The sequence below is a fragment of the Podospora pseudocomata genome, assembly GCF_035222375.1.
Source record: "Podospora pseudocomata strain CBS 415.72m chromosome 1 map unlocalized CBS415.72m_1.2, whole genome shotgun sequence".
Classification (NCBI taxonomy): Eukaryota; Fungi; Ascomycota; class Sordariomycetes; order Sordariales; family Podosporaceae; genus Podospora; species Podospora pseudocomata.
The window spans coordinates 499,248-520,296 of NW_026946364.1; the positions used below are offsets into that span (position 1 = coordinate 499,248).

A 21,049-nucleotide genomic window follows, 5' to 3' on the forward strand; every position below is an offset into this window, starting at 1 on the left:
AAAGAAAAACCACAGCTATTATTTAATAAATAAGTAAAAGAATGATGAGAGTGGGATTCGAACCCACGCCCCTTTCGAGACCAGGAAATACTTTACAGTATGGTAATTCAGGTGGACCTGAACCTGGCGCCTTAGACCGCTCGGCCATCTCACCGTGTTGTTACATAAACAGGTAGCAAATCTTATCCCTAAGTTCGTAAAAGACACTCGGCATCTGAATGCCACTTGAAAAGGGGCCCCCTTTTCCCTGTATCTCGGCGCAACCCAGACTCCCGATCCTTAAAACCACGACACTCAAACATCTTCACGCTAATTCTCAGAAGCCAACTAATCCGAACGTTGAGTAAGTGAATATGTGGCTCTTTTCATGGTACCAACTACGACTCTATGACTATCAATACGCAGCTTAACCGCGGTAGCCCGATCCCATCCAGGGTGGCAACGCCAACGTGCATCCTCCGTCCTCATTAACTTTCATTTCTGAGTCTTTCTCTTTCACAATATTCCTAGAATCAAATCCGTGAATTCTCATCATACCTCGCAAAGATAAATCCGGCAGTTTGCCTATGGCAGCCTCGTTTGAGGAACCGTAATTCCTATCCGGCCGCATTGTGACTGCCACGACTGTATTGAGATCAGCCAGGCTCGCATCACAGACCAGAGCACGGCGCCAAATCGGGCGGTTTGGCAGCAAAGCAAAGACTTCCGCCTATATTGCTGTGTTTTGCGCTTCGCTCTTATTTTTCGGCCATCGTGCCACCATCTTTCCCAGATCTGCCTCTTCAACAAACTTCTGGTCGTTGCTAAAGAGGTAAACAGCGACAAGCGATTTACCCGTCAAATAAGTCTTTGAAGGGTCCTGCTGCGAGTACACCATTTGTCTGCCCCAGGTTCGGTAAGGTCTGCAGCAACAACCATAGGCTTTTCCTTCACACGGGCATCCAGCTTTGTAGCGGTGCAAAGGAGAGGTGATTTTGGCCGAGGGTGACGCGACTGGATAGTTTCGCCAATTGACCAGTGATTCCAAGTCTGGGTTCTTTCCCACAGATGACGGCGGCTCCACCAGAAGACATCACACGATGATTTCCCATGGCGCATCGCTCATACCAAGGTGTTGTTTGGGATGAATGGATCAAGTAGCGAAAGTTTCGGACCGGAGGTATGTTTGATTCCCGCGTGGCAGTGAAGTAGTCTTCTTGATGCGGTAACGGCCGTAGATCGCCCACTCGATCATATCCCAAATTTTGCAAGATAGAGAGCTGAGCCGCAGCCATCGGCGCAGCGTGTTATTCTCTGCATCTTCCTCAAGTGGCTCGCGGATGAGCATGTTCTCGGGACGAACATGATGACTTCTCAACGAGTGTAATTCCATGTTAGCCGTTGGCGTTTCATACTTTGTCATCTTTGCCATTGTGGGCGTCTGCTCAAGAGGCACCGTCGATGTTGGTGAGAGAGAACGTGACTGCCTTGAATCTCGAGGTCGGAGGTGTTGATTGTAAGAGAGATGCGAGAAGAAGAGAAAAGAAATGTGGGATCCAAGCGAAATTTAAGTACCGCAGAGGAGGCGCCCGTCTCAAACTGAGTTGACGAGACTTAATTTAGTCAAACCTTGCAATCGTTTACGAGATATCCGCCACACTGTGGCCAGAAACCAGGCCAATATAAGCTTGGAATAAGAGTGAAAATATGGACCGAGGCTGGTCTTATCTGATGCACCCTCAAAATAGTGTTTCTTATCGGTATACGGATTACGGGATGTCCTAAACCAAAACCTGTCAGTTGAATAACAGGCTATTTCGGGCAAGTCCAGTGGTCAAGACACACTTCAACTCTGCCCCTCTGACGTCTAATTGCTTGTAACCGATGTTTAAAGAGCATCAGCTTTCTCCAAAATTCCCAATGCTCCGCCAACAAGATGTAAACTGCCTGTGATGAGTGCTTGTACCTTGCTGCCGTCTTCTCCCTCAGAATTTGCCAACCCTCTCGCAGTGTTGATGGCTTCCTCAATGCTAGGTATCACTAGAATCTTGGCAGATGTGTCGAGTGATGCCCATTTCTCAGCAAATATACGTTGCTGGGTCATTTTCTCGATGTCAGCTGGGTTGTACTGGTGATTCACAAAGTCTGGTTGAGGTTAGCCATGAGTTTTGTCCAAAATTGTGGTGCAGGGGACTATACCTCTCTTATAGCCCGTCGTGGCATATGTGACATTCGTGCAGAAGATGACATGCTGGAACCCTTGACCTGTCGAATCGGCGTTCTTCACAGTGTTGCATAATCCGTCCAGGAAGTCGACGGCCTCGCTCCGCCCTTGTTGGTTGAATATTAAAACTTTTGGTCCCTTGCCCTCAGTCTTGGTTTCCTCAACGAACCACCTGGCCGCCATCTTCAAGCTATCCACGGTGTGCGCACCGTCCACGTGCCAAATAATATTGTCCTCTTCTTTGACCTCACACCGTCCCCTCCAAACGACTTGTTCTATCCCATCAACAAACTCACTTGGCAATGCCGCCGCATCCGGCTTAAAATCGGGATCCAGCTTTTTCAGCGCCGTCTCAGCCAAAGCAATTGCGAGCGTAGCATTCTTCTTCTGGAAATTCGCATCGGGCCTAACTCCCACGCCTTGGAGCCTTTGATCGACCTCGAGGACCTTCAGATCGACACCCTTCTCCTCCGCTCTGTTCTTGAGCACCTCGGCAGCAGAACCGACCTGCTCGATGGTGAAACCAGGGCTGCCTTTCTTCAAGATTCCTGCCTTGTGCCACGCGATCTTGTCAACTGTGTCGCCCAACACATAGACATGATCAATGCCCAATGTGCTGATGCCGCTCGCCACAGGCCGCTCCACCACATTCGTGGCATCGTACTCGCCTCCTATTCCCGTCTCATAAATGGCAACGTCGACGCCTTCCGACAGGTAGACATGGTAGCTCATGAGAGTCAGGTACCGCGCGTAGATTGGTTTCGTGCCAGGCTCGACGAGATCAGTCGCAACTGTGCTGTTGTCCTCTAGCCTCTCCCAGACCTCGAAGAAATACCTTGCAAACATCTCCTCTGAAATCGGCTGAGAATTGATTCGTATCCTTTCGCGGACTGCGATCAAATGTGGGCTGGTGAATAAGCCAACTTTTTTTGGAATCCCTTTCGTCTGGTGCCATTTTGACAAGATGGAATCGACAAAAGCACACGTGCTTCCCTTCCCCTTGGTGCCAGCAACGTGCACGATGTTGAGCTTCTCGAGATCAGATGATGTCGAGTAACCTATCCGGGCCAGATAGCCTCTCATTTCCTGGACGGAGTTCGCATCGGGGCGAATGCCTGCTTTCCGGCGGGCCTCAATGACAGCGAAGGGGGTCTGGAGGGTGTTGAGGGTGTCGATTGCGTCCTTTATTTACCGGTTAGTGAATGATGATCGCAGGATGGAGATGGCAGTTTACATTATATGTTCTTGACGCCATCTCTGAAAAGTGTTGCCGCCGGTAGCTGACAAGAATAGAGATGAGGGTATTACTTGTGGTGGTGGACTTGAAAGATGTCGTCGGTAAACCGCCGAAGATTGCTTTTCGCTTCAGCACATGATGCATTGAGGTCGAGTCTGAATATCGGTTGTGGATGTGGGTTTATCACCGACTTCTCATCTTGTATAATTTGATGATGGTTCACATATAATTCCCGAATTAAGCGCAAGATAAAATGAAGACGGATGTGGGATAGTGCGACAAGATGCTGGAAGCGGAATACTCCGGGTTGCTTCGGCCCCCGAACATCGGCGTCGGTGCAGACGTCAGAGGCCCACTTATGTTGCAACTGCCGTCTATATCGGACGGAACAACAAGCTGCCGGACTTGGTGAGGGTGAGACCCGACGTTCCGGTCTTTATTATTTGCCTTCAACTTGTACTTGTATCAGACAAGCAAACGACAGGCCTGAGAATGGTATTCTAGTAGGATAGCTTTGAGAATTTATACTTAGGGACTTCCTGTCCAAACTTCGCATCTTCTCCGGTGTCACATCCTGAAAGCTCGTCCGCGTACGGGCATGATTTCGCTGTTGGATGAACCCCAATCTATGCACTGATTCTCTTCAAGACAGTCCCAACAAGATGGAAACTTCCCGTCGCCAGCACCCGGCACTCCTTTCCTTCCGCTCTTGCCTTTGCTGTCAAATATTTAACCCCTTCAATAGTCAACTGAACATTGTCGGACACTCTACTTTCCACCTCACCGTTGTACTCCTTCATGATCTCGAGTGCTTTCGTCTGCACACTCAGGTCTCTCTTCTCGCCTTCGTTTGGCGGTAGCTCTTCGTTTCTCGTGAAAAAAGCATGTGTAAACACCTCCTTTGACCCACTAGCTTCCTTCTCTGCGCCCTTGAGCAACGCAGTAAGCAGTATCTTTGGGTCCCGTTCCTGCTGGTTAAACACCAGAACACTCAGCCCATCTCCTGCCCTCGAAGCAAACCACTCTCCCACACCCGCCAAACTATCCTCTGTATGCGCTCCATCCACAAGCCACTCGGTCCCATCCTTCCCATCCCTTACAACCTCACATCTCCCTCTCAAACTCGCCTCTCTAAGACCCTTCACAAACTTATCCGGTATATCATCCAGCCCCCACTCCTCATCAACCCCAAACCTCCCTTCAAACTCGTGGCCTGTTTTAACAAGATGCTCCCGAGCAGCATACACAGCCAAAGCCATATTCCCCTTCTGAAACGGTCCCTGCAACATCCCCCCTTCCACCCCCTTCCACCCCTTCACCTCTTCCTCACCAATCTCCACTAATTCCGCCCCCTTTTCCCTCGCCCTCTCCCTCAAAACCTCCCCCACCGTCTCCCGTGGATGCCTAATCGTAAAAGCCTTCACCCCCCGTTTGAAAATCCCCGCCTTATGCCACGCAATCTTTTCGACAGTATCCCCAAGCATACCAACATGATCAATCCCCAACTGCGTCACCACCGCAGCACTGACACTCTCCTCCGTGAGCACATTAGTAGAATCATACTCCCCCCCAATCCCGCACTCCACCACCGCATCCCTCACCCCCTCGTCCAGAAACGCCCTCAAGGCAACAATGGTCAGAAACCGAAAATAAAACGGCTTCGTCCCCGGCCCCTCCAACTCCTCTTCTTTTGCCTCGGCACCAAGCTGCTTCCTCGCCTCCGCAGTCATGGTATCCCACACCAGATTGACGTACTTGCCAAACTTCTCCTCATTAATCATCCCTTCTTTTTCCTGTGGCGATAAAAGGGAGATCCGCTCCCTTTGGTCAACCAGATGGGGAGAGGTGTACACTCCCACCTTTTGAGTGGAGGGGTTGGAGTATTGTGCGAGGATGCTCCCTACAAAAGCGCTGACGCTGCCCTTGCCTTTTGTCCCGGCGACGTGCACGCATTTCAGGCCTGAGGAGGCGATGCTCTCGGGGGAGAGCCCCGCGCGGGAGAGCCAGAAGAGCATTTCGGGGATGGCGGCCGCGTTGCGGTCTGTGCCATCTGGCAAGGGGACTGTGAAGAGGGAGGTGATGGCGAGGTTGGATTGGAGGGCGGAGAGCCGGGAGAGGGCTTTTTGGTAAGAGACAGAGGAGGACATGTTGGGGGTTATGTGGATGGGTCGTCGGGGATGAGATGAGATGTATGCCGGCAGCGAGAAAGAGGTTGGCACCCTGGATGGGATGAAAGATGGTTGCTGGAAGCGGGAATTTGTGATGGTGCTGATGGCAGGTTGTCTTGAAAGTGAGCGATAGATAGCTTGCATTCTCAGTTGAGGTTCGGCGACATTCGGCTGTGAGTGAGAGCTCAGGTGAAATCTGACCGGGCTGGTGTGTCACTGTAAGAATTGCTCAGTCGGTCCGGACCGGAGTAAGACTGTGAACATATCAGGATAATGTTCTCGCCTCATTGATTTCAATCTCACTACTTACGACACAAAAATCAATCAATAGGCCAAAAGTATCAATCTTCGGCTTGATGTGATGAAAGATGAAAGAACATGATCAAGTCAAGATTGATCACCACATAAAAGTGGGTCACTCCGAAATGCGGTTCTAAAGAGAAGCACAATGCAGGGGCGCAACAAGAACTGCGAGCAATTAAAAAAAAAAAAAAAGGGAAAAAATCAGGAAAATGTAGGAAGAGTCAGCCATTCTGAAATTCTAGCTGGCAGAATTACGCCATGGTCATGCTCGCTCAGCTGGCTGAAAGGTGAAAGAAACTATACCGCAACCACACAGCAACGGCACATCACATACATGGTATCAACACAAGCCACTCTATTGAATACTTAATACAATCCGGCCTAGCTATCCTTCCACGATGTAGACGCGGTCTAAACAAGGCCAATGTACACAACAAAAGAAAAATTTTGATGTCCCGTTGGTCCCTTTTACTCCACCTTCAAACTTTGCAGTCTGGCCTCGGTTGTGATGACCTATCATATTCATTAGTAAATTGTGTTGCAAAGCTTCAAAAGGAAGATAACTTACGTCCAAAGCCTGCTGCACCTCCAACACCTTGCGCACCTCGCTCAGCCAGTCCCTGCTCAGCGTCTTGGCCCACCCACCAAGGGTGTTCATCTCACGCGCCGCGTTGTCAAGGTCGCCCTCCTCCAAGAAGGTCTGAGTGCGGGTAAGAATGCTCTCAACATCGTCACCGGCCGCCAAGCCCTGCTTCTTGAACATCACCTTGCTCAAGAGGTAGCTAGAGGCGTGGCTAGCGACACCAGCATCCTCGGGAAGAAGAGACGCCTTGCGCACCTCGGCGGCAACGCGGCGGAATCTGTCAATCAGCTCGGCGGAAGTAGAAATACCGCGCTGGTAAGCAGAAGGGTGGATGGAGGCGATGGCCGCATCGACAACCGGGTCGTCAGCGGCGATCTCCTTGAGAGCGACAAGCTCCTTGATGAATGGCCGGGGGTGGTGGGCATCCTCCAAGCTGGCACGGACGGCCTCAACAGCGACGTGGAGTTGTTGGGTCCGCAGGTTGGTGTCAACGACCTCGTTCAAACCAGTAGTAAGCTTCTCGAGTTCAGAGACAGCCCTGGAGAGAGACTCGATACGGCCAAGACGTCCTTCACGCTCCTCCTCGACATGCTTTTTGATGTCCCGAGAAAACTGACGCTGCAGCTCGACAGCTTGCTCCAAAAGTTTGTTCTGGAGCTTCTGCTCAGAAAGTTTCTGCTCACGCTCCTGAATCAGCTTGATCTTGTCGTCGTAGTTGTGCTTCAATCTCTCAACCTCAGCCTCAAACTCCCGACGCCACTGCTGCTCCTGGGCCAGCATGATAGCCTCCAAACGAGACACAAGGTCGTTGGCATGCTTGTCGAATGAGTCGATGCGGGCCTTGACCTGCTTGGCAGCCTCTTCCTCCGCAGCAGACTTGATGCTGAGAATTCTCTCTCCGACTTTGCTGACCTCATCCTTGGCCTTCCAGATGGTCTGGGAGTACTTGTCGGCGGCACCGTCGTAGTTGATCACCGTGATGATGTCGTTGAGCATATGAACCAATTGTTGAACGATGGCGTCGTCGGCATGGGGAACAGACAGAGGATCGATTGGCGAAGCAGGGGGCCACACAGAAGGCTCGTTGACATCAGGGGCCCTGAACTCCTTGGGCTTGGAAGAAGTAGCGGCAGCCGGAATCACAGCAATCTCCTTCTTCTCCTCCACACCCTTGACCTTCTTCTCCAGGGCCGCATCCTTGGCTTCGACTCTAGGAAGAGCCGCAGTCTCCGTCGTGGCCTTGGTTACAGCAGCAGGCTCGGGCTTGACGATATCCTTGACAGTGTCCTTGACGGCGTCCTTCGCAGCAACAACCTTTTGGGCCACACCGCTCGACTGGCGGCCGGCATGGTCACCATCGGCCACCCTCCATGACGCACCGCTCTGGGCTGGGATGCTGACTTGCTCGCTGGCCGTATCGGCCCGTCTGCCTGTTACCCGGTTCGCAACGTTGGGGAAGCGTTTCCTAAAGTCGAGCTCCTCAAGGTATAGAACGGCCTCCTCGCCGTAGGGGACATATTGGGTGAAGAAGTCGTGGAAGTTGTCATTGATGCGGGAGTACCAAACGCCGCCACCAAACCCGAGGACACCGAGAAGTACGAGCTTCAGGAGGAAGTTGCGAAGTCTGCGGAAGAAGCCCTTCTTCTTGGGGACGATGGGAGCGACGGGAGGAGGAGGAGGGGGTACAACGGCGGGGCCAGGGGCAGGTGGTGTCAAGGGTGCTTGCTCGGGAGTAATCGTCGCGGCGGGGGTAGTCTGGGGAGGAGGTGGTGGGGGAGTTGTTGGGGCAGTAAGGGTCTCAGCGGCGGGAAGCTTTGCTTCGTCAACGAGGGGCTTCTTGTCGTCGGCATAGAATCTCTAGATGCAAACAGAAGGGTTTAGTTAGCTTCCCCTTGCAACCGGTTCTAATACTTGAAAATGAGGTCATACCTGACCCGAGACAACCGCACGTCGGGCTGCGGAAGCCTGCCATTGGCGCCCGGCAACGGCAGCCGTAGGCCTGCTGCCCAGCGCCCTCACTGATCGTATCGATGTACGCAACATGAGGGAGATGGAGTGGCTGGTTCGGCGCAATTGGGAGGGTTAGACGTGGTGTTTTGGGGGAAGAATGCTGAGCAAAAAAGAGCTCGGCAAAGTTCCGGGAAGAAGCTGCGGGCCACAGCGAGAATCCTGGCGACAGGGTCTTGGCACCCTACCAGCTGTGCGTTGCAAACGGGACTTCCACGATATACACTTTTTTTTGGCAGCCTCACACGCCTTCGATGCCCGTGCGCCAGATAATGTGTTTTCACACTTTTTAAGTATAACTTACCCGCAACCTTTAACGTATAAATATAATAAATATAGCTATGTAGCCCTACTTACAACGATTATTTTGTAAATATTAATTCTTATGCGCGCATAATGCGCGTGCTAAAATCGATTAAAAACGAAATCTAATTATTTTTGGTTTTACTGGCCCGAGCAGCTATCAAGAAGTCTCACTGGCCCAAAAAAGCATGGTTTGGTGGAAGTCTGGTTTGCAACGCAGAGAGGTCCCGTCACGAAATGACATCCGACATCAGCACACCTACCTCACTTTGAATGATACAATATATGGGATGAATAGCTCGTTTTTTAAAGACCAAAACAGGTTGAAAGATACGCTTTGCATTATACTCACGCCTGTATACCCGTCCCCTCTAGTCCCTGCCGGCACCGCATCTGTCACTGAATTACCGCGGCCGTTGCAAGCTGCTGCTTCTATCTGTCTGCATACCATACTGTACAGCGAAATGCGCCAGTCCGGCTCTCCCACACCAGGTGGCCTACCTACGCTTTCTCCTCGACCATGGTGCCGAGAAAAACACACCCGTTAAAAAACAAATCCCATAAGAAAGATGAGGTATTTAAAAAAAGCAACACTGGTACCCTCCTCCCAACAATACTCCGATCAAAGATGTGTGTGTGTGTGTGTGTGTGTGTGTGTGTGTGTGTGTGTGTGTGTGTGTGTGTGTGTGTGTGTGTGTGTGTGTGTGTGTGTGTGTGTGAATGTCGATGTCCCTGTCCCCGTTCAACAAAAGCCCAGATTAGCCCCAAACTGCTCTATATTCTTCCTCTGACATCCACTGCCGGTCATACGCCTGAGTCCTTGAATATGCTTCTAACCGTGTGGTTTCAAGAACCGTCTCTCATCAGCACGCGCAGGGCCCACCGGCTTGCGTGTTGGCTCCTTCGGGAGCAAGACTGACTCCGGGCCGCTGACCAGGCCGGGCATGTCTCGGCCCAACCTGATCAAGTGGAAGTTTCTTGGCAATAGCAGTAAACAACTCTTGAACGTTCTCGGCAGTCTTTGCGGATGTCTCAAAGAAGAGAAGGCCGGCTTCCTTTGCGTAGGCCTCGGCTTCGGCGGTAGGGATGGCGCGCTTGTCTGGTTGCTCCGTCACCAAATCCAACTTGTTTCCGGCAAGGGCGATGATGATGTTCTCGTTGGCTTGTCGTTGGAGTTCCTTCACCCACGACTTGGCCTTGTCGAGCGACGCCTACAGCAGTTCGGTTAGTCAGGGATGCTTCCAAAGAAGGAAGGATCCTAAACGTACGGCTTGCGTGATATCATAAACAACAACGGCGCAGTTTGCATTCCGGTAGTACATGGGCGCGAGGGACTTGTAGCGTTCCTGGCCAGCGGTATCCCAAATCTCAAACTTGACAGTCGTGTTCTCGTCGAGCGAAATGGTCTGTGTTAAGAAGGCGGCACCAATAGTGGATTCCCTGTAGGAGTCAAATTGATCCTATCATCTTTCAGTCAGTTGTGTCCGGAACCTGCAGAATCCGACAGCCCGGCTCACCTTGACGAAGCGCAATACTATCGAGCTCTTTCCCACAGCAGATTCACCTAGCAAGACCAACTTGAACTGCGCGAAGCGGTTGCTCATGCCGCGAGCGCCAGGGGGTCCTCGGGAAGCCATGGTGAATGTGGTAATATGGTGTACGTTGGCTGTGGTTTGGGTGATGCAAAAGTCAAAGACCAAACCGTCGTTGACCGTTGATGGGACCTGCTGACAAGGCGGCGTTCGTTGCCAAGGAAGGTTACGGCGGGCGCTGGCGAAATGACAATGGGCGGCGGGGACTCAAGTTTCGCGGGTCGGTGTTCGCGGGGTTCTCGATAAACGCTGGAGAGACTTGTCGAGACAAAGGGTGCTCGCCGAGTTGACTGGAGTTGGATGCTGAAATGTGGTTGCCTCGAGTGATACCACGGGACCAAGAATTGGGGGAATCAGTCAAGAGCTGGGGCTGGTTGGCAGAGGTCGTTGAGAAGCAATGAGAGCAACCAGCCCGGGTCCTGGCCAATGTCAGTGCTTTCAGCGCTCAGCGGCGGCGCATGCACACGTCAGGTCGCCCGATAGGCGCAGATGCCACCCCGAGGTCTGTGCAAATTTCCACGTGATAGGAGCGGCAACTTTGGTTACGTCGCCATCCTTGCCAGCCGGTCGCGGCAGATGCCAGTGGGCCATAAATGCCACAGTGCGAATGCGACTCGTGTCACGCAGATTAGGGAGAGCTTGGGAGAGCTGGCACCAAAAGGGCAGAGCAGCAACGCCTCCTGTTGGTCGCCTCTGGCTGGGATGTCATCACTTGGATGAGGCTCGAGATTTCCATAATTAGATGACATGTTTCAACACCGACTCTGAAGCTGCACAAAATTGACGATCTGCAGCAACCGTTCCCTTCGTTTAGACACCTCGATCGCTATCTTCATCTACATGACGACCAAGAAATAAAAAGATAATAGCTTCGATTCCGTCGTTTGGCGGCGCAACCTCTTGTCCAACATGACTCTCCCTTTCCGCGATATCAACGTCCAGACGGCGTCTGATGCCTACATCTTTACTTCGCCCTCGAGCCCCAATGCACCAGCTCTCGCTATCGACCGCCCAACTGGCGATATCCGTCTTCTTGATGCTTCCTTACTTTCCGGGAAGCGCGTCTCGCGCATTACCAGCATTGCCGGTATCCTGGGCGTGATCCAGCTGCGGTTAGGTGAGCTTCTTTATGATGGTTGCGGAGGGTTTGGGTGCGAAGAGCTTGTTACTGACTATGGTTGTGAAGACAAGTACATCATCGTCATCACAAAAGCCCAACCCGTCGGTCGTCTGCGAGGGCATATGGTCTACAAGGTTGTCTCGACAGATATCCTGCCCCTCCGCGAAAGACAAGTCAGCGACCCCGATGAGGACCGCTTCCTCAACCTTCTCCGCGGCTTCATCAAGCCCGGGCCAATGTACTTCTCGTACTCTGTCGATATTACCAACAGCTTCCAGCGCCAAGCGCAACAGGACGCCGAGAGCCCGCTCTGGAAGCGTGCTGACGACCGCTTCTTTTGGAACCGCTTCATCCAGTCCGACCTGATCAACTTCCGCAACAGTGGCGGCCGCGGTCAGCCTGCTCCTCAGCCAAACATCGACCCTTATATCCTCCCGGTCATCTTTGGCATGCTCGAGATCCATCCAACAACGTTCAAGGGCACCCCTTTAACGATTGCGCTCATTTCCCGTCGCTCCCGCCACCGCGCTGGAACCCGTTATTTTACCCGTGGTCTCGATGACCAAGGCAACGCCGCCAACTACAACGAAACCGAACAGGTTGTCATTCTCAACGACCACACCACCGGTCTTGGCGGCTCGTCATGGCAGCAACAACAAAAGTCATCCTCTCTCGCCGACGGTGTAGGCAAGGAGATGCAAATCCTCTCCTACGTCCAAACCCGCGGCAGCGTCCCCGCCTACTGGGCTGAAATCAACACCCTAAAGTACACCCCCAAGATCCAGATCCGCGCCATCGAAGCCGCCTACCCAGCCGCCAAAGCCCATTTTGACGAACAGATCCGCATCTACGGCGACAACTACCTAGTAAACCTTGTCAACCAAAAGGGCCGCGAAGTTCCCGTCAAGGAGGCCTACGAGAAGGTAGTAGAGATGCTCGTCTCTCGGCCCAAAGAACACGTCCAGGGCGACCAACGGACTGACGAGAAGTTCCACACCATCGAGACAGCCGAGAAGAAATCCCAGTTTGACAGGCTGCACTACATCTACTTTGACTTTCACGCCGAGACCAAGGGGTTGCAGATGCACCGCGCCCAGCTGCTTATCGACCGGATGCGCGAGGCGCTCGTGGCCCAGCAGTACTTCCGTGCTAGTGTTGACTCTACCCCCGGTAACAACAACAAGACCGACGGCGGGAGGTTGGACGTCCGGTCGCTGCAGACGAGTGTAGTGAGGACAAACTGCATGGATTGTCTGGACAGGACGAACGTGGTACAGTCTATGCTTGCTCGGTGGACGCTGGACAGGATGTTTATCGATCTTGGCTTGCTGGCTAGGGGGAGCAGGTTCGCGGATGAAGACGCGGCGTTTGAGCTGATGTTCCGAAATATGTGGGCCGATAATGCGGATGTGGTGTCGAATGCGTATTCCGGTACCGGGGCTATGAAGACTGATCTGACGAGAACGGGCAAGAGGACCAAGGCTGGTGCGCTGCAGGACGGAAACGTGGCTGTTACGAGATACTGCAAGAACAACTTTTTGGACGGGCCGAGGCAGGATGCGTTTGATTTGTTTTTGGGTGTGTATCAACCCAGCGTGGGGGGGGGTCTGGTGTTTGTGGACAGGAGGCCGGTGTTGATCCAGGCGGTGCCGTATATTGCGGCGTTTGGGCTTTTTTTTGTGCTGATGGGGATGTACTCGCCGAGACTGCCCGACGCGGCCGTGTGGCCGATGAGGTTGTTTATCTTGTTTTGGACGGGGGTGACGGGGTGGGCGCTGTGGTTTATTTTCAATAACGGGATGCTCTACGTAAGTTTTTTTTCTGTCTCTTTTTGGGACCTGTAACAGTTTGCTGACATACTACAACAGGTAAACTGGCCCAAACTCAACCCCAGACCTTGGGCAACGGAGGGCTACCACGAGACGATTAGCCGGGTGCGCAAGGACAAGATTCTCGGGCCGTTGGTGGCCAGGCACGAGAGGGGCTTGTCTGTCGCGAGGTACATCAATGCCGAGGAAGGCAAGAAGAGGATCGAGTAGACCACACAGCAAGTGTCACTCCTTCATGGCATCGAGGGGGGAACAACACTTGTTTTCTTGGCTTCATTCTTGTACGCCCACCCCCTCGAGCTGGTCTTGTTTCTTTTGTCAGCTTTTTTTTGTGAATGGACCGCTTTTGAAGGAATTGTTTTAGTACTGGTTAGACTTCTCTTCGCTTCGCACACAACTACTACTTCGATTCGTATAATAGCCTGCTGCGGGAAGAGACAACGAGCAAGGGGTTAATCAAAGGTTATTTATTTGGTTGCATTTACCTTGAATACATTCTAAGTCTATCGGGTCATTTGATGGGTTGTATTTTCGAAATTCGCTTGATTTGTATTGTAGGTAGATTTTCAATGGCAAGAGTGTCAAAAGCATTGGACTCACCCATCTGCAAATAGAGTAGGTGGAACGAGGAGAAAAAATGCAAAAGTATTGGGCCGAGCCAGGGCTTGAACCTGGGACCACTTGCAAGTTGAAACACTTGGAACGAATTCCCAAAGCAAGTATGCTACCACTACACCACACGGCCTGTGATTTGTTATTGGATTGAAGTTAGTGGAAAGAGTTTATCAATGGGTCCCACGTTGGGCTGCGCCACAAACCACGCCGCTTGACTCAACACTCGACGACAACTTTGGGCGATATCAACATTTCACTTCTCTCATCCTTCTTCCAGTTCATTCGTTCATTCTTTCAATTCAATTACTCAAATCCACAGTTACTATTTCTGACTGCTTGCTTCCTCTCTTCAACCGCATCTTTCCATCCTTGGGTATCGATCCCTCTTTGAACCCCAAGCAAAGAAACGGTGCTATAGAAGCCCAAAAAAGAGGCTAGCAAACAACACCCTATCCAAGAAAAAAAACCATATTTCTCTCTCTCTCTCTCTCTCTCTTTCGCACACACACACACACACACACACACACGCCCACCTACTCCCCAATTATCCTATTACCCATTACCTTGTTCAACCCTCACCTTCAAAAATGATATGATTTACCTCACTCCAACCACAACAACCACCTAACCAACCTCCACCCTCCCCTCCCAAGCCCAATCACCACCCTCGAAATCATCACCATAAACCAAACCCACCACATAAACCCAACAAGCACCCACTCCACTCCCAACCACCCCGCCCTCCTAAGCCACCTAAACCGCCTCCTACGGCGCCGCAACATCTTCTCAATGTGGTCCACCACCCTCTTGACCTTCAGCCTCTGGCCCGCAACCAAATCATGATTCGCCTCGTCCGCCTCATCCGCAGCCCTATGCGCGAGGTCGGTCAGCTCCCCGGCGATCTTCCACCTTGTTGCCTCGACCTTCTTCTCCAAGTGGGGCGCCGTCTCCCTGGTGAACTTGTCGTGCGTGAATTGAAACTGCGCCGCTGTGGCCTCCATTGCAGATGACAGAGTCCGTGCGGCGAGGGGATAGAGATCTATTTGAGCAACGGGGCGGGTGACCAATCTGTGTCTCGTTTCTGAGTCAGGACATAGGGATATAACGTCCTTCCAGGCAAAGTCCGGTTGGCCATCTGGGGAGTGGCTAGAGATATGGGAGGAGTGAGGGGACGTCAAAAGCTTGCGCTCTTTGGCACGGCGATCTACCTCCATTGCATGGATTCCAGAGCTGAGAATCAGCGCCTTCAAGCGGGCGATTTCCCGTTTGGAGATTGCTGGCCGCGTTGGAGTGCTACCGCCACGGTCGGCAATGGACCAGTGGCGGCTGGAAGATACGGTAGAGAATTGTCGGGGTTTATGAAAGGGTAGTGGTGCCATGTCGGTACGATCGATCCCCCAGTCGGCGCTCTTCCGGGACTCGACGTCTGATTCAACCTGTTCCTTGCGCCTCTCCAACAAGGGAGGCGGCGATGCACTTGGTGATGCATCTTGAATATCGATCCTTGGCGGCTTGAGGAGGTCGAACCGCGATGATCGTCGGCTGAGTGGCTGTGCTGGTGGGTGTGGTAGCAACCCAGTTTGCTGTTCACTGTTCGGTGGCTTGGCGGTGTTTGCTACCGAGACGAACTGTGGTAAAGGCTCAACCTGATGCTTTCCGTTTTGCGTCGATGGCGTCCGACCATGACCCCGTCGAAAAACCCGAGGACCACGGGACCTACCCCTGGCCTCGGCCTCAGAATCTGACGAAGAGGTGGTAGAGTACTGATCATCACCAGCGTCCTTTCGCCAAACCATATCACTGATCTTGGACACGCCGCTTCGCAGGACAGTGTCGATACGAGGGCCACGGAACAGCGACCTGAGGCCGCCTCCAACATCTTCAGGTTTAAGCTTGACACTGCCGACACTCTTATGTGACCGGTGACTCGAGTCTGTGCCTTTGGTTACTATCCTGCCGATCGGACTCCTTGACGGTCTTCTTTCCGGTGATGACACGGCACTCCAATCCGGCTCGGGCGAGGCAAAGAGCTTCTCGTTCAGCGGCGCTGGTGTCTCGGGCTCTTCTGCGCTTGCATAATTGTCCGCAATGCGCTCCTTACTACGCTCACGGAAAATGCTCTTAACCTTGCTCAGCGGGTTTCGTGATGGAGAGCTTGGTCTGCTGGACAAGGGTGATAAATCCATCCCGATTGCTGGGACTAGACCGACATCTCGATTTGGCCGCAAATCTGGGGAGTTGGGCTGTGACGTATCATAATCCACCGAGAATCTTCTACCTCTCGAAGGGACCTCGAGACTAGCACGGCCCGGAACAGGTGGAGAAGGACGGTGGTGTAAGCCTGTGAGCCTGCATTCGCTCTCGCTCAGGTCGGCGCGCGAATCCGTCCCACGAGACAAAGGCTTAGTCTGGGTCGCATCTGATGCGGCGTTGTTCAAAAGATCTCGCTCAGGGGTCGCCGGGTTGAGGCTAGCAAACTTCATACGTAGCGCCTCGTGGTCATAAAGGGCTGGTGAAGACTCCGACTCCCTCTGTTCCCTAGCTATCATCTCCTCCATCTGCTTCTCCAAAACAGATCTTACAGTAGTTGTGGCAGTGCCGGCTCTGGCCCGCCGCCGCCTGTCACTGTCTGTGTCTGATGATTCGGATACAGAGGCTCTTCGGATACGCAGAAAATCTCTGTTGTTAACAGAGCTATTCTGGCGGTGATGGGATCCTTTCAGAGCTCGTAGCTTCTGCTGTGCGCGATCCCTAGCTGTACTCAGGACATGCTCATGCTCATGTTTGGGTGGCGGGGCTTCTGGCTGTGGCTTCTCGCCAGAGTCTGAAGAATCTTTAGTTGAGCCCGGTGTTGTCAACCGTGGGGCCTCGTCGCGTAATGGCAATGGCCTGGAAGCGTCCGTTCCCTGGGGAAACACTCGCTTCCAATGGCGATCCTCTACCAGCCGTTTATTATCATCAAGCTCCAGCCAGTAGACATCTGCGATCATGTCTGCAGGATCAATCGCCCAGTCGACTCGCGGTCTCTTTGGTTTAGCAGCAGAGGTCGTTGACCGAGAAACGTTGGATGGCGGAGAGCTTTGAAATGATGCAGCTTGTGCGCCTGAAAAGGGGGGCAAGGCAGGATTGCCTGGTATTCGAGCTTGACCGGTGGCCACCCATTTGGCAACCTCGTCAATCCACTCAGATACTCTGGGGACATCGTTAAACCCCTGGCCTTCACCATCAATAGCTTTCCGCTCGCGGGCTCTGACTTTGCGATTGCGTATGTACTGAAGAGGATTGTACGGGCGTCCAATCCTAGTCTCAGACTCGTTGGTGGAAGTTCTAGACATCTGAATAGAGTCAGTTGATGTGCTAGGGGGACTGGCTATCAACCCTTTGGTCGTTCGAGGTACCTCCAATGGCGGCAACAGTTCCAGGACTCTTCTGTATTGGGCCATAAGGTCCAAATACTCTTTCGCCTTCTGCGCGCGTGCCAAAGTAGATTGAGAAAAATGGTAGCGGTAGCCCCCTTCGGGTTCAAATGCTGGCTGTAGAGGGCTGAGCACCCTCCCCGGACCTATCCTCGGTGACCGATCAGGCTTGGGAGAGATAGTTTGTGAAATTCTTCTTTGTTGCTGAAGGTGATGTCTCAAGCTGCCTCCTGTGGTACCATCAGGCAACGGTGCCAATCTAGGTGGCGCTGGCTGCGTAATGCTTCTCCTAGACGCGAGGCGTCTGGATTCGCTCAGGTTTAGGGCCATATTAACAATCTGTGCCGATTCCAGATCCATTTGCGTAATGCTCGTTCGAGGCGACGATCCAACAGCTGTGTCCCCCGCAAGGGAGTCGCGCTCGCGCCTGGTGAGGGTAGAGGATGCCGATATTGGGTCAGAGTGGCCACTCCCCGTTGGCTCATACTCCCCAGTGAGCATAGAAGGCCCTGAGCTGCCCGAGAGAGTTCTCGGGTAGGGTCTGGTCTGGTCATGCTGAGCATTTCGAAGCCTGTATTGATCGGTCGACTTTCGGTATTGCCTATCGGCTCGCGGGTTGATATGCGCGTCGCGCTCGCGAGTATGGGGGTTGAATAGAGGATCGTTGAGAAGAAAAGCACCACTCGGTCGATGTTTATGGCCACGGGACGCATTAAGTGACCGCCGCTTCTCGATCGGGTTTCGGCTGTCCAGGCGCATCGACGACTTCGCTAGAGGGTCGAGCTCCTCGTGGAGCGGTGCTGGGTTAGAGTCGGGGGGTGATACGTTTATAAAGCTGTTCTGTAAGCTGGAGGACGGTCCTCGTTCGAACGCACTGGAGTGGCGTGCCGCCCGCTGTGGACGCAGATGGGAGGGTGGGCTAACATCGTGGGCGGTGGTGTTGGTGGTGTGGTCAGTCATTTCGGAGCTCCCTTCGCCCTGAGGCGAATCTCTCGGGGTTCCAACTCAAAGATATTCGATATGGCGATACATTTTCTACGCCGTGTTGCAGATGGTGTCTGGTGCGTTAGGCGATGCTGGCAGAGGAGCTGAGAGCCAGAATTTTCCATGTGAAGCTCCGACGTCAGGAGGGAGGTGGTGGGAATCCTCTCATTCGCCAGGGTCCAAGTTCAATGTCTGGTTGGTGTTCCCCAGAGAACCAAGCTTGGCTTCATCTTCAGTGAGTTTCAGGGAAACCCCTCGGGTCGGCAGGCAACTGGCCCACTGTTAGCCGCAAACAAGCATGGGGTTGAAGTCGCTGTCAGCGCTATCCATGCACAATGCATGGGACTTTAAACGGCCCTTGGCTTGTCACTGGCACATTGTATACAAATAACTGGCACTGCAAAACATTAAACGAGGTCTTAAAAGATAGTCAAAAGGTTTTAAAAAATAGTTAGTAGGCCTTTAAAGATATTTCAAAGGCCTATTAGTTTACTGTCGAGGCATGGTATACAACATCATATGGGCCAACTTACTCTTGCTGTGTCAATTATTTTGTGGGCAGGGTGCGCTCCACACTTCAACTCCATCTTATATTCGAAAATGTAACGTCTTGTCCCTGCGCCTACTAGTAACTTCTCTCCCTCTGATACTTCCTATGTCTCCTCCTCAGAATACTCTCCACGTAGTGCTTCTTGCACTTGCGGCACGCTCTGCCTTTACAGGCAGGGCACTGTCGAGTACAACTCATCCACCCCTTCACCCTTCCACAAAGGAGGCACTCAGCTCGTCCAAACCTCACGGCCCAGCCTGTAAGAGCATGGCGGCAGTAAAACGGTGCCTCTTTTGTTGCCACACTTTGAATTTCACTTTCAGAGTATGTTTGAGTGCTTTCGCTCTCTGAGTTCTGAGCACTTTGAACCGGCTCTTGGGTCGGAAATGCCTCCGTCCACAAATCGTCCTCTGCCCCCCTGAAGCTTTCCTGGTGTTGGTGAACCATCCTTTCGCTTTCTTCCACCATCTTTGCCATTGTCTCCGCTCCCATTCTTCCTTTTGTCGGTTTCCTTCTCGTCTAGCCCGTTCGTATCTTTCGGCTCGCTCAGCTTGCAGAACTGCCTCGAGTTCCTCAATATGCCGAACTGCCCTAAGCCTCCGCTCCTCCCATTCCATGTCCCGTCGCTCTTGCTTTTGCCCTCTAAGCTTGTCTTTGGCCTCTTGTTCTTCTTGTTCCTTGGCCCTCCTTGAAGCTTCCTCGGCCTGTCTCTCTGCTTGGAGGCGGATCCATTCAACCACAAACTCCCGTTGTCTCTTGGCTTCAAATCGATTCCACTCATTTCGAATCTTTTCGTGTCTTTCCGCTTCTCTTCGTGCTTTTCCCCGTGTGGTGATTTCCCTTTCTGAAGCCTCAAATTCTCGTCTTGCAGCATCCTCTTCTTCGGAAGCCAGCTTCCGGTAGCGGAGCCACTCGACTCTAATACGAGGGTATTCTTCGTCGTAAGGTGTGCGTTTGTCCTCCTCGCGAAGGTAGTCATAAGCTTCTTGAACCTACCTCACTTGTCAGCGAATGCCAGAAATTGACAACATAAGGAGGTAACAAACCCTGCGGAACTCGGCCGTATCACCGTCGTTGCCTGGCCCCCTCTTGTCAGGGTGATGCTGCTTGATCAGCTTGAGCCAAACGGCCTTGATATCCCTTCTCTCGATGTAGCTGTGTTCGTCGTCAAAGGTTGGGAACCCGAGATCAAAGTAGTAATCTGGCTTTGCTGGCTCAACGTTGGTAGGGTATATGGGGTCCATGATTGCTTGACTGTCTCATTGGCATTGCTGAACATGAGAGAGAGAGAGTATCGAGGAGATCTTGATGAGTAAGGAAGGCCAGCGACCCAGTCGTTGCCAAAGGAAGCGTGAGGATTTGAACTGAAAACTCTTCACGAAAAATGAAGCCAGCCAGCTGGGAGCGTTGATATCGGATGGAGCCATATTATAAATTCATCTTATTGATGAGATATCTATTGTTGATTTCTTTGTCAATAGGAGCACTATCTGGATAACTGAGTGGGACTTGCACAATACGAAACCTCGAGATGGGACGAACATTGAGCCCATCTGAATAAATGGCACTATTCATTCCATTGTGCCAGCGCACGGAGCATGCTCTTTAGGCATGATATCTTGAGGCATTGTCCTGTTCAGGTGTGTTATAAGCAGGTAAGACCTTCAATGGAGGTTGATGGGGTTGGTGAGTGATGAATTTGGTCATGGTGAACTGAGCCTGGTTTAGTGAAATGTCGGTGAACACTCAACTGTACTGCTTGATAAAAGCTGAGAAGAAAAGATCGGACGGGTGCCATGAAAAAGTGTAAATTTTTGCTCAGTAATCATAGCGCGCGAGCAAGATACCTAGTACATTGGGACAGGAACTGGGAAGGGGCGTTTATTGCCCACACTTCTCGGCGCCTGATCAAGCCTGCCCAAGCTCACGGTGTTATACGCATATTTCCCCCTCACGCACATTTCTTTCTCTTCATTATCTGTCTCGCATCTTTCAGCAGCTTCTCAATGGCATTACGCTCCCAAAACTCCATTCATAAATCCGCTTCGACGCTTCGAACTATAATCAACAGGCCTCAAAAGACAACTAACAGGCCTCAAAAGACAACTAACAGGCCTCAAAAGACAACTAACAGGCCTA

General features: G+C 52.3%; 7 protein-coding genes and 2 non-coding genes across 9 annotated transcripts; 3 read left to right on the top strand and 6 right to left on the bottom strand.

Annotated features, from left to right (window-relative positions):
• Positions 1-42: 42 nt before the first annotated feature.
• Positions 43-154, top strand: QC762_0027600. The gene has a single exon. It is a non-coding gene; the product is annotated as a tRNA-Leu (tRNA).
• Positions 155-348: 194 nt separating this feature from the next.
• Positions 349-3,584, bottom strand: MET7 (Folylpolyglutamate synthetase; the record flags this gene model as incomplete). The annotated part of the gene is made up of 3 exons (XM_062884534.1): positions 349-2,124; positions 2,179-3,385; positions 3,438-3,584. 3 exons carry the CDS (start codon positions 3,582-3,584, stop codon positions 1,868-1,870), a joined length of 1,611 nt encoding a protein of 536 aa, XP_062747375.1. The 3' UTR covers positions 349-1,867.
• Positions 3,585-4,066: 482 nt separating this feature from the next.
• Positions 4,067-6,171, bottom strand: QC762_101510 (uncharacterized protein; the record flags this gene model as incomplete). The annotated part of the gene is made up of 2 exons (XM_062884535.1): positions 4,067-5,813; positions 6,167-6,171. The coding sequence occupies 2 exons, from the start codon at positions 6,169-6,171 to the stop codon at positions 4,067-4,069; spliced, it is 1,752 nt and encodes a 583-aa protein (XP_062747376.1).
• Positions 6,172-6,184: 13 nt separating this feature from the next.
• On the bottom strand, positions 6,185-8,680 carry MIC60 (MICOS complex subunit mic60). The gene is made up of 3 exons (XM_062884536.1): positions 8,424-8,680; positions 6,480-8,351; positions 6,185-6,424 (listed from the first exon to the last, which is right to left on the bottom strand). Exons 1-3 carry the CDS (start codon positions 8,535-8,537, stop codon positions 6,380-6,382), a joined length of 2,031 nt encoding a protein of 676 aa, XP_062747377.1. The 5' UTR covers positions 8,538-8,680; the 3' UTR covers positions 6,185-6,379.
• A 987-nt stretch (positions 8,681-9,667) lies between these two features.
• Positions 9,668-10,408, bottom strand: YPT52 (GTP-binding protein of the rab/ypt; the record flags this gene model as incomplete). The annotated part of the gene is made up of 3 exons (XM_062884537.1): positions 9,668-10,015; positions 10,073-10,264; positions 10,322-10,408. 3 exons carry the CDS (start codon positions 10,406-10,408, stop codon positions 9,668-9,670), a joined length of 627 nt encoding a protein of 208 aa, XP_062747378.1.
• A 628-nt stretch (positions 10,409-11,036) lies between these two features.
• SAC1 (Phosphoinositide phosphatase sac1) lies at positions 11,037-13,882 on the top strand. The gene is made up of 3 exons (XM_062884538.1): positions 11,037-11,513; positions 11,583-13,324; positions 13,385-13,882. The coding sequence occupies exons 1-3, from the start codon at positions 11,306-11,308 to the stop codon at positions 13,553-13,555; spliced, it is 2,121 nt and encodes a 706-aa protein (XP_062747379.1). The 5' UTR covers positions 11,037-11,305; the 3' UTR covers positions 13,556-13,882.
• Positions 13,883-13,995: 113 nt separating this feature from the next.
• QC762_0027660 lies at positions 13,996-14,090 on the top strand. The gene has a single exon. It is a non-coding gene; the product is annotated as a tRNA-Pro (tRNA).
• A 472-nt stretch (positions 14,091-14,562) lies between these two features.
• Positions 14,563-18,555, bottom strand: QC762_101560 (uncharacterized protein; the record flags this gene model as incomplete). Its single annotated transcript, XM_062884539.1, has 2 exons — positions 17,359-18,555; positions 14,563-17,295 (listed from the first exon to the last, which is right to left on the bottom strand). The coding sequence occupies exons 1-2, from the start codon at positions 18,334-18,336 to the stop codon at positions 14,563-14,565; spliced, it is 3,711 nt and encodes a 1,236-aa protein (XP_062747380.1). The 5' UTR covers positions 18,337-18,555.
• A 392-nt stretch (positions 18,556-18,947) lies between these two features.
• Positions 18,948-20,665, bottom strand: QC762_101565 (uncharacterized protein). Its single transcript, XM_062884540.1, has 2 exons — positions 19,957-20,665; positions 18,948-19,902 (listed from the first exon to the last, which is right to left on the bottom strand). Exons 1-2 carry the CDS (start codon positions 20,152-20,154, stop codon positions 19,156-19,158), a joined length of 945 nt encoding a protein of 314 aa, XP_062747381.1. The 5' UTR covers positions 20,155-20,665; the 3' UTR covers positions 18,948-19,155.
• Between the last annotated feature and the right edge of the window lie 384 nt (positions 20,666-21,049).